This window comes from Palaemon carinicauda, chromosome 5 (genome assembly GCF_036898095.1).
Source record: "Palaemon carinicauda isolate YSFRI2023 chromosome 5, ASM3689809v2, whole genome shotgun sequence".
Classification (NCBI taxonomy): Eukaryota; Metazoa; Arthropoda; class Malacostraca; order Decapoda; family Palaemonidae; genus Palaemon; species Palaemon carinicauda.
The window spans coordinates 190,125,132-190,138,226 of NC_090729.1; the positions used below are offsets into that span (position 1 = coordinate 190,125,132).

A 13,095-nucleotide genomic window follows, 5' to 3' on the forward strand; every position below is an offset into this window, starting at 1 on the left:
CTCTTTATTAACTGTAACACAGTAAAATATACCAGTACACAACTGTCAACTCTATTAGCGTGCCTTTTTCCCATTCGTATGGGGTAACACGGTTGCCTTCTTTTTGAAGGACTTTGCTTTGGCATTGGAGTGGACCTTAGTCCCGACCGGCTCCCCTACCTGCAATCGACTAATTCCAATAACTTACAACTAATGTTTATATGGAGTAAAAAGAAATTACTGAGAAGAGAACCTAATGTAGCTCCAGAAATTCAACCAAGCTACATAAGTTAGTTTTTTCTCAACATAGTTCTCATTCATAATTTAATTTGAAGTACTGTGTCCTTAAAAACAAGTTTTTCATAACTACCAGTATTGCAGTTTTCCTACATAGTTATATTCTCATTACAAGTACATACTGGTAATCAGACCTTCCAGTTTTCCACGTTCCTTCAAGTATAGTACCACCATTCCTATAGCAAATGTTGAGGTGTCTAGGCGTTACAAAATCAATTCCTCAACCAACCAAGATGCCACGTCCTACGATACATTAGCTTATGCAAAATTAGGTTAGTAAACAGTATCTACAAAAGCCCTATTTAGCCAGACATGATTTCAAGTTGGGGGGGCTGAGCAACAGAGCGAAAGGCTCAGTGATGTTAGGTAAAGTTATTTTTCCCTTGATTTCTAGTGCCTACAGAGAAGTACCACCTTTTTTTTTCTTTGTCCGTAATCTACTATTTTTCTTTGTGAATGATGTATTTCACAATTATTGAAGTGGCACTCTCTTAAGTATACATATTTTCCCCCAAAAAAATCCCTAATTCTCAACGAGGTTCCCTCATGATAGTTATACAGTAGTGGTAAGGTTAGGTTAGGTTACAAGGCAAGTCTTGTGTAGAAAAATGGCAGCTCACCTTAATGTTAACAGAAAGTGTTTGATTGAAAAAATTTTTTTAGATACAATTATGTTTCCTGGGAGTATCATAAGATCTACAAATATTTTCATTAAGAAATACATAAAAATAAGATTTTACTCATCCATAGTCCCTAAAATAACTGAAACTGGGACGTCTAAATTCTTAAATACAGGGGTGTATGAGGAATAAATTTGTAACATACAAAGGCACCTGCTACAATTCTTACCGGTATGAAGTTGGGCAGTCTGTCTGATATGTTTAGCTTGGTGATTTCGGCCTTCAGCTTTTTGCGGTGGGCCGGTTTCGTGATGCCAATGGCGTTCAGGTCTTCGGGGGTCATTCGCGAGATGGTTGGCATGTCGTACCCTGCCAGGATGAACTTTTCGTAATACTCATCGGATCGGATGTCGGTTAACCACGCCCTTAGCACTTCTGAATCCTATAAAAGAAAAATATATTATATCCTATTGTTCCAAGATTATTCCCACAGGCACTCGGGCACACTATTCTATCTCAATTCTCTTCCTCTTGTTTTGTTAAAGTTTTTATAGTTTATATAGGAGATTTTTATTTTAATGTTGTTCTTAAAATATTTTATTTTTTCTTCATTTCCTTTCCTCACTGAGCTATTTCCCCTGTTGGAGCCCCTGGGCTTATAGCATCTTGCTTTTCCAACTAGGGTTGTAGCTTAGCAAATAATAATAATAATAATAATATTAATAATAATAATTCACAATTATGCTTCACGTGGAGTAAAACCTACAGAGTTCTTACAATAACCAAATTCAAACTAATAAACAGCTTCAGTAACAACGCAGAACTCAACAGTTGGAATGGCCACAATAGTTTCACTGTAAAGTGAAGGAGCACTTAACTATATACAAAATTCACATATAACTAATAGTACTAATTTCTGACAAGCAACACACAGTTCAAGAAAATTAACTTTTGGCTGGTGTAAACTATTTTGCTGAACCCAATGAGCCATATATTAATAGCATCAAAGTTATTACTCTTAAACTTCTTCGAGGTTTCCATTCAAGAAAACCACGATTTTGGGAACCTCCAAAACTTTCAATGTCAATGTCTAACTTGTGTTTAAACACTTATTTCAAATTCATATTTCTTGGCCAATCTTTATCATGAACACAAGGATTAGGTATTATCACAAACCCCTCTCATGTTTCATAATTACAATTCCCTTAGAAATTATAAACTAACCGATATTTAACTGTTAAAATGCAGTTTGCTACAAATAGGTTTTATACAATTAACAACACAAAGAATCGTAGTCTTCACTATACATACTTTACTGACAAATATTTGTCCTCTTTGATATTTAGACCATCAAATCACTTCCACCTACTACTGTCTTAACGTTAGAAAAATTACCAAAGTGAAATATTGTCAGATTTCTTTTTTTTTTCTTGTAATCTACTATATCAATTAAAAACGATCTCGTTAATACTAAAAGAGTATTAAATACAAATACTGAATTATCTTGAAATGTGTAATAAATATATATATATATATATATATATATATATATATATATATATATATATATATATATATATACATATATACATATATATATACTGTATATATATATATATATACATATATACATATATACATATATATATATACATATATACATATATACATATATATATATATATATATATATATATATATATATATATATATATATATATATATATATATATATATATATATATACATATATATATATATATATATATATATATATATACATATATACATATATATATATACATATATACATATATATATATATATATATATATACATATATACATATATATATATATACATATATACACATATATATATACATACATACATATATATATATATATACATATATACACATATATATATACATACATACATATATATATATATATACATACATACATATATATATATACATACATACATACATACATATATATACATACATACATACATATATATATATATATATATATATATATATATATATATATATATATGTATGTATGTGTGTGTGTGTATGTGTGTGTGTAATCCAATCTTGCACAAAGCCAGGGAAATATATTATTATCCAAACATCACAGGCTACCAACTTTTTTTTTTTTTTTTTTTTTCAATTTCACAATGGCTTATCCAACCACTATCCGGACGACATATTTTGGGCGTTTGCTTCGAGTGCACAGACACTAAAAATCCTACCAATGAAAGGGTCGCCACGATTTCTGGCCAACACCTAAACCAGCCGCCTTTCATTCCTTGGTAGTCGCTAGTGATCATGTTTCTAAACACCGCAAGACAATCTAAACACCATCAACACCAGCGCATCACTGACTCTTCTTACTACACACATCCAGTTTCTGTACTTCTGCCTGCCAGCTAGTTGCCACGCTTCGCGAAAGCATAAAGCAGGGTTTAAACTTTTTAAGGTAATTACCTTAGTTTGAGGTAATTTTCATGGTTTCAAGGTAAATTTCTAAGGTAATTTCGGTTTTACTAGCTAAATATTTAAGGAAAGGGGTAATTTTCATGATTTCAAGGTGAATTTTTAAGGTAATTTCGGTTTACTAGCTAAATATTTAAGGAAAGGGGGTAATTTTCATGATTTCAAGGTAAATTTCTAAGGTAATTTCGGTTTGACTAGCTAAATATTTAAGGAAAGGGGTAATTTTCATGATTTCAAGGTGAATTTTTAAGGTAATTTCGGTTTTACTAGCTAAATATTTAAGGAAAGGGGGTAATTTTCATGGTTTCAAGGTAAATTTCTAAGGTAATTTCGGTTTTACTAGCTAAATATTTAAGGAAAGGGGTAATTTTCATGATTTCAAGGTGAATTTTTAAGGTAATTTCGGTTTACTAGCTAAATATTTAAGGAAAGGGGGTAATTTTCATGATTTCAAGGTAAATTTCTAAGGTAATTTCGGTTTGACTAGCTAAATATTTAAGGAAAGGGGTAATTTTCATGATTTCAAGGTGAATTTTTAAGGTAATTTCGGTTTTACTAGCTAAATATTTAAGGAAAGGGGGTAATTTTCATGGTTTCAAGGTAAATTTCTAAGGTAATTTCGGTTTTACTAGCTAAATATTTAAGGAAAGGGGTAATTTTCATGATTTCAAGGTGAATTTTTAAGGTAATTTCGGTTTTACTAGCTAAATATTTAAGGAAAGGGGGTAATTTTCATGATTTCAAGGTAAATTTCTAAGGTAATTTCGGTTTTACTGGCTAAATATTTAAGGAAATGGGTAATTTTCATGATTTCAAGGTGAATTTTTAAGGTAATTTCGGTTTTACTAGCTAAATATTTAAGGAAAGAGGTAATTTTCATGGTTTCAAGGTAAATTTTAAAGGTAATTTCGGTTTTACTGGCTTCATATTTAAGGAAATGGGTAATTTTCATGGTTTCAAGGTAATTTTTAAGGTAATTTCGGTTTTACTAGCTAAATATTTAAGGAAAGAGGTAATTTTCATGGTTTCAAGGTAAATTTTAAAGGTAATTTCGGTTTTACTGGCTTCATATTTAAGGAAATGGGTAATTTTCATGGTTTCAAGGTAATTTTTAAGGTAATTTCGGTTTTACTGGCTTCATGTTTAAGGAAAGGGGTAATTTTCATGGTTTCAAGGTAATTTTTAAGGTAATTTCGGTTTTACTAGCTTCAAATTTAAGGAGAGCTGTAATTTTCATGGTTTCAAAGTAATTTTTAAGGTAATTCTAAGGTAATTTTGGTTTGACAAGCATCAAATTTAAAAAAAAATGGAAAAGTTCTAAGGTAAAAATCAGTAGCATTTAAGGTAGTGGCCACATGCTCAAGTTTAAACCGTGAGCATAAGCTCCGGTGGTAGTAATGCTCTGTCTTTTAACATGATACCCACCCACTTGACTTGGCTCCCACACTCCTACGAACAGTTCGATCGTTTAAGAACGCCTTGTCTATAGCAAGACACGGGCTCTTGCACTAAGGAAGCCAGTAAGAGAGAGAGAGAGAGAGAGAGAGAGAGAGAGAGAGAGAGAGAGAGAGAGAGAGAGAGAGAGACGAAGCATAATGACACGAACACTTTTGGTGCTAAACACAAACAGTGTGTGTGTTTGTGTGTGTGTGTGAGGGCAGTTAAAATACTGGTCTTATATCTAGTAAAAATCATTATCTAAATTTCAAATCCAAAACAAAATTATTTCAATATGCTATAGTCAATTATTTTTAGCGAGGCAGATTTGCACAGACTGGCGGGGGTGCCCTTTTCGCTCGGAAAAGTTTCCTGATCGCTGATTGGTTGGAGAAGATAATTCTAACCAATCAGATAGCAGGAAACTTTTCCGTGCTAAAAGGGCACCGCTGCGAGTCGGTGGAAATGCGCCTAATTAAAAAAATTGACTATAGGTATGTGCAATAAGTATAAACTTGAAATAAATATGCTGCCCACAAGCTAAACTGAACTACAGTACTTACACAATAGGGAAGGAGTTACCCCTGCACTAATTAAATTACACTGGCTGCCGGTAAAGGCGAGAATTGAATACAACCTACTCTTACTAACGTTTAAGATACTGAACCAAAATATCTAAAAGAATGCCTGAACAAACTAGAACTAGAAACAAATGTTAACATAAGACACATGAGTGACAAACATAGGCTATCTGAACCAAGAACAAATAGTAAATTTGGTGAAAGGGCTTTTTGCTACTGTGCATCTAGATATTATAATAAACTGCCAACTGAAATGAAGGACCTAAAGGGAGCAATTGAATTTAAGAAGAAACTAAAGACATTACTTTTCACAAGATCATATGATTTTGGAAGATGCTACAATCAAGGTATTGTATGAGTTATAATGAAAATGTTTTCGTTAGATGATTAATATGGACCCGCCCGAGAAGTAGTTCACTCGACTTCAGTGGAGGGTTGGATTTAAACCCAAAACAAGTAAACAAGTAAGATATTACACTAATAAAGTTCAAAATAATAAGGCATATTTTTTACTTCAATTTGTTGGATCAACTTGACTCCTATCCCATGCTTTGATTTATTTAAATTCAATTAAAGAAACAATCATAATAAACAAGGACCAACACTTGAAGAGGTGAACTCCTGTACTTCATTTTCTGATAAACTATGGCTGTCAATACTCGTTCGTGTGATTACTTAGACATTTTACCAATTATTTTTCATAAAAATATTCAGGAAAATATTTTTAATGGTGCATAAATCATCTCTAAACTAAGAAACCATCTTAAGCCCTTCTGGAAATATTTCAAGACATTTTATGATATAATTCCCATACAAAACGGTTCCAGATATTTTTTTTTCCATGAGTTTTCTACGTATATTAAGTCTTTAAAAGCTTTTCCGGATCTATTTTCAATCGTTTCAGAAAATAGTTACTATAACCTACTTCCGTAAATACTGTTGGCAGAAATTTCAGGAAATATTTCTTAAAGAAATTTTCAGGAAATATTTCCTTATGAAATTTTCAGGAAATATTTCCTTATGAAATTTTCAGGAAATATTTCCTTATGAAATTTTCAGGAAATATTTCCTTATGAAATTTTCAGGAAATATTTCCTTATGAAATTTTCAGGAAATATTTCCTTATGAAATTTTCAGGAAATATTTCCTTATGAAATTTTCAGGAAGTATTTTCTTAAGGAAATTTCAGAAAATGTTTCCTTAACGACATTTCAGAAAATGTTTCCTTAACGACATTTCAGAAAATGTTTCCTTAACGACATTTCAGAAAATGTTTCCTTAACGACATTTCAGAAAATGTTTCCTTAACGAAATTTCAGAAAATGTTTCCTTAACGAAATTTCAGAAAATGTTTCCTTAACGAAATTTCAGAAAATGTTTCCTTAAGGAAATTTCAGAAAATGTTTTCGCAGGTAATTTTCAGTTAATGTTCCCTCAAGGAAATTCCAGGGAAATATTTCCTATTGCTTCAGGAAACATTTCCTGCTTCCCAAAAACATTTCAGTTACGAATCCGTAATAAATCAACGAGAAGAGGAACCCTCTTAAGAAATAATCTTCACATGTACCAGAATGTGTCGGCTTTTGGCATAAACAAAATTACAAGAGGCCCAGTGAAGTGTTAAAAGATGCACAGCCACTTGACAATATTGGTTAGCTCAACAAATAAGAAAAAAATCTATAATAATTTCCGATTTGATTAAGTTTTTCGTTATGAATCAAGAACATATATTGAATACACAAGTACCGGTATCCAAAAATATTGCATAATTTGAGAGCAATCATAGCAATTTTAAAGGTTTAAAGGCCGCTCATGAATAGCAGAAGCAAGGGAAAGAGACAATGCCCTAGAGATTGATCATATATACGTAGGATCAGCGCCCAAGCCCCCTTATCACACAAGCAAGGACTAAGGAGGGCCAGGCAATGGGGCTGGGTGGTGATGTTGCTGTGACCAAAGGAACTAACGAATTTGAGCGGGACTCGAACCCCAGTCTGGCGTTCACCAGTCAAGGATGAATAAAATGTTCACCAAAAAGTATATAAATTATTGTTTTTGAGTGACTAAAAATTAAAATCAAGATATGTGATGTAAATTGTTAAATTAGATGGATTTGTTAATAGAAAAATGCAATTAAATGTGATTATACTGTAAATATTGTGATTGTAAAGAATATGTAATTTAACTTTTTAATAAAAAGATAGGAAAAAAAAGTCAGGGATGTTACCACATCAGCCAACAAACTGATCGTATACGTATAGATGCATTCCTTAGCGTAAGAGATCCTATTAACATTGGCAAGACTCACGATACTTGACCTTATCAAATAACCAATATCACTACCAAAAGCTCAAACCACATGTTCCACGCAAAATCTTCTCGGGAGAATAGAAACAAGATTACCAGCGGAGTGTAGATAAATCGATACACAAGTGGAGTTAGCGAACACTTAAATATTTGCCTTAAAAAAAAAAAAAAAAAAAAAAAAAAAACGGCAAATGACTGGCAATATTTATTCCAAGACTTTTACCATTCTAAAAACGGATATATTGACGTAAATGAGTGATATTACGGTCAATAACCCGTAAAATATAAGAATAAAGTATGGTAAAATTACGGTCACCTGTATTTTACTGAAATACGGTTGTGAACAGTATATTTTTACGGAAAATTTCCGATTAAAATTGCAGTTTTTTATCAGTAGTTATTTTCCTCCAGTGAATGCACTTAGGTTATAATGATCTGTGCGGGTGTTTTTAATCAATTTTAATTAGCTTTATGATAGCATTTGTGATTTGGATGTATCTAATGCTATGTTGTTACTGCTCTCGAAATTTTATTTTGATTGTTTATTCTTCTCTTGTAGTTTGATTATTTCCTTGTTTCCTTCCTCACTGGGCTAATTTTCCCTGATGGAGCCCTTGGGCTTATAGCACCTTGCTTTTCCAACTAGGGTTATATCCTTGCTTGTAATAATAATAATAATAATAATAATAATGAGCCCTTGGGCTTATAGCATCTTGCTTTTCCATCTTGGGTTATATCCTTGCTTGTAATAATAATAATAATAATAATAATAATAATAATAATAATAATAATGATCCCCTGGGCTTATAGCATCTTGCTTTTCCATCTAGGATTATAGCCTAGCTTGTAATAATAATAATAATAATAATAATGACCCCCTGGGCTTATAGCTATAGCATCTTGCTTTTCCATCTAGGGTTATATCCCTGCTTGTTGTTGTAATAATAATAATAATAATAATAATAATAATAATAATAATAATACACATACTTCAAATTTAAAGACTCGCCTACACATGCATAGAAATAAACCCCTAAAAGTAAAAGTAAGTAAGTTTTGCACGTACTTCAATCATCCTTGTTGCAAATATTAAAAGTTATAAGTGCAAGTATTCTAATGTAAGTTCTTCAGTGACATACTCTTCTCTTCATGTCACACATTTTCTACCTTTCCATAGAAGGGGTTTCTTGGTAAAGCTAGCTTCATTTATTCCGGCACATTGACATCTCCTTTGCTTCCTATGAAGTGTACCAGAATTATTGAAGCCAACTGTACGTGTGCAAACATACAAGTACATTTCTCACGGCTCCCCACGTGGCATAGAGCTCAATTCAACCTCGCTCAAGCCCTTGATGTGAGGCATGGCTATAATAAGCTTGTGGGGGGTTATGGCCACTTAACTTTACATTGGCCTTTCACTCCTTACTCCCAACACACTAACCCCCAACCTCACTCGCCCACCTCGTTACCTCATCTTGAACAGCACGTGACCTAACATGCTTAACCCCCCAACCCCACCTCGCCTAATATCCAGGTTTGATCTTCTACCGTTGAGGGCATCCTTGTAGTTTCAATTGGTGTAAAAGATGTAATTATGCAATGTATGATATATTACTCGTGATATATATAACTCGACTGTGTCTGGTTAAAAATCAATTTAACAACAACAATATCACTCGAATATGTCAGGTTAAAAATCAATTTAACTACAACAACAACAATATCACTCGAGTGTGTCTGGTTAAAAATCAATTTAACAACAATAATAATAATAATAATAATAATAATAATAATAATAAAGAAGTCAACGAATCGTCTCTTAAGTTTCAATGTATGATATATTAATCGAATCTGTGTCTGGTTGAAATTTTTCTAACAACAACAACAACAACAACAACAATAATAATAATAATAATAATAATAATAATAATAAAGTCAACGAATAGTCTCTTAAGTTTCATTTGAACGCCATCTTTGCATGTTACTTGTTTTGGGTTTAAATCCAACCCTCTCTTGCCAACTTCATAATAAAAGATAAAAATAAAATATAAAAGTAACATAACTAACCAGCATGTCCAGCAAATACTATAAATACCTACGGCATATTCCCAGCTCTTGGAACACCCATTTCAAAACACCATACAACCTCGGTCACGCCCAAAAGAGAAACAGAATCAAACAAACTGCTTCACGGGAGTCAATGCATCGAGCAGTGTTGCCAGATTGTCAGACCCAAAATTCACCAGAGAAGGATCGATATATATCATATGAGCTTAAATGAAAATAGAAAAACCATTAAACCATTAGTATATTTCTTTCAATACTAAATTTTGTTTCATTCATGGTGTAGCATAGATATGTATCAATCATTAATGGTTTGAAAAGAACACTTGTGGAAATTTTTCATCTGGCAACACTGGCATCGAGTCTGCAGGGTTGCCAGGTTTTCCAAGTGAGAAAAGGCCAACTTCTGATTAACTGCAGCTTTAAAAAGCCAAATCATTAGTTAAAAAAGGTCAAAAGTATAGCATTTAATGCCAACCATTTTTTATGATATTGCTAAAGGCTAACCAATTTCACAAAAAGGCCAAAATTGAAGTTTTTAGCCTGAAAAAAGACCAACACTGGCAACCCTATCTCTGGCTTTGAACCAAGGATCACAAAAACACAGCTAACGAACGTTGACAGTGAGAAGCTGAGTGGCACAACCCACCTACTTTGTTAATATTGCATCACCAACCTTCTGTAATTGGGTGGATGTGGTTACAACTAGGGTTTCTATTTATATAAGGTGGTGTTTAGGATAGGGGTGTTGCGTGAAATTTACTCTGATAAGAGAGGGAAATCGCAGGATAATAGGCTTAGATAACAAGTTTCCCATCTTACAGACTAGATTTTAATTTACCTTTGATTCTCTCGCGATACGACAGAAAAATCTCAAGTGTACACAAACGTATCAAATTATCAATTATATGCAAAATTTCGCTTTTGTAAGTTAAAATTGTGAAATTATCCAACTACAGTACGTGTAAAATAAGCTTTCTTAAGTTTTAAAACTCTTAAGTTTAATAATAGATATCAACTATGAGTAGAAATATTAGATAGGCTTTCTCGATTCTTATAAATTTACAATTTACCTTCCAAAACAACCGCTGTGTTTAAAAACCATATAATAATTTCCAAAAAAAAAAAAATACTAAAAAAAAATTCTAAATGTCCACCAGAGAAAGTTTCTTTTGAAACTGCCAAAATTTTGGACTAAATTCGTGAGAACGTAAGAAAAAAAAAAACTGGATACCTGAACTTACTCCCCGATGCGTTTAAGCAATCATCATACAATATCAAAAAAAAAAAAAAAAAAATTACTTTCCTGAATGTCCACCAGAGAAAGTTTCTTTTGAAACTCTGCCAAAATTTTGGACCAAATTCGTGAGAAGGTAAAAAAAAAAAAAAAAAAAACTGGATACCTGAACTTACTCCCCTGATGCGTTTAAGCAACTATCATACAATATTAAAAAAAAAAAAATCCTGAATGTCCAGAGAAAGTTTCTTTTGAAACTGAAAAAAAATTATTTTGGACCAGATTCAGGAGAACTTAAACAAAACTGGACACATGAACTTACTCCACTGTTGCGTTTAAGCAACCATAATACAATTTATATATATATATATATATATATATATATATATATATATATATATATATATATATAAATCCTGAAATTTCATTTCGAACTCTGCAAAAATTATTCTGTACCAGCTTCAAAAGAACTTAATAAAAACCTGGATACGTACCCTTACTCCATTGTTGAGCAGTTCTGGAACATTAACGTGAGGGGTTCCATCGTGCTCCATAGAGCCCAAACTGGAACTGGACGAGTGATAACTGTGACGGAGAATTGACCCACTATCGTAGCTCTGCCCACTCAGCCTAAAATTAAGGGAAAATGGAACCATAAGTATTCACATAAATCACATAACACTATTCTATCTTATTTCTCTTCTTGTTTTGTTAAAGATTTTATAGTTTATATGGGAAATATTTATTATAATGTTATTGTTCTTAAAATATTCTATCTTTCATTTCCTCACTGGGCTATTTTTTCCCTGTTGGATACCTTGGGCTTATAGCAGCTTGCTTTTCCAACTAGGGTTGTAGCTTAGAAAATAGCGGTAATAATAATAATAATAATAATAATTGGGTAGTTGAATCAGTAGAACTTATAGTTTTTGTAGTTTATATGGGAAATATTTATTATAATGTTGTTATTGTTCTTAAAATGTTCTATTTTTCCTTCTTTCCTTTCCTCACTGGGCTATTTTTCCCTGTTGTAGCCCTTGAGCTTATAGCATCTTGCTTTTTCAACTAGGGTTGTAGCTTAGAAAATAGCAGTAATAATAATAATAATAATAATAATGATAATAATAATAATTGGGTAGTTGAATCAGTAGAACTTAGTTTTTATAGTTCAAATGGGAAATATTTATTATAATATTGTTATTGTTCTTAAAATATTCTATCTTTCCTTCTTTCCTTTCCTCACTGGGCTATTTTTTCCCAGTTGGATACCTTGGGCTTTAGTAGCTTGCTTTTCCAACTAGGGTTGTAGCTTAGAAAGTAGCAGTAATAATAATAATAATAATAATAATAATAAATAATAATAATAATAACAATAATAATAATAATAATTGGGTAGTTGAATCAGTAGAACTTATAGTTTTTATAGTTTATATGGGAAATATTTATTATAATGTTATTGTTCTTAAAATATTCTATCTTTCCTTTCCTCACTGGGCTATTTTTTCCCTGTTGGAGCCCTTGGGCTTATATCAGCTTGCTTTTCCAATTAGGGTTGTAGCTTAGAAAGTAGCAGTAATGATAATAATAATAATAATTGGGTAGTTGAATCACTAGAACTTATAGTTTTTATAGTTTATATGGGAAATATTTATTATAATGTTACTGTTATTAAAATATTCTATCTTTCCTTCTTTCCTTTCCTCACTGGGCTATTTTTTCCCTGTTGGATACCTTGGGCTTATAGCAGCTTGCTTTTCCAACTAGGGTTGTAGCTTAGAAAATAGCGGTAATAATAATAATAATAATAATAATAATAATAATAATAATAATTGGGTAGTTGAATCAGTAAAACTTCAGCAGTAGAGCTTCAGAAGTTCAAACTTGTGGCAAAAGTTTTTGTTGGACAGGCTGACATGGGTCTTATTTTAGTTTATATATGAAAGATCTATTTTAATGTTGTTACAGTTATCAAAACATTCTATTTTAATTGTTCATTACTTCTTATATCGTTTATTTATTTCTTATTTCCTTTCCTCAATGGGCTATTTTCCCTGTTGTAGCCCTTGG

General features: G+C 31.8%; 1 protein-coding gene across 9 annotated transcripts in view; it reads right to left on the minus strand.

Annotated features, from left to right (window-relative positions):
• The window catches only part of LOC137641687 (caskin-2-like), a 374,688-nt gene that overhangs the window by 22,581 nt on the left and 339,012 nt on the right, over positions 1–13,095 (minus strand). For all 9 annotated transcript variants that reach the window (XM_068374485.1, XM_068374484.1, XM_068374482.1 and 6 more), the window contains 2 exons: positions 11,523–11,658; positions 1,126–1,338 (listed from right to left, as the gene is read on the minus strand). In XM_068374485.1, the coding sequence (XP_068230586.1) occupies positions 1,126–1,338; positions 11,523–11,658 (349 nt within the window). The remainder of the gene's footprint in view (positions 1–1,125; positions 1,339–11,522; positions 11,659–13,095) is intronic.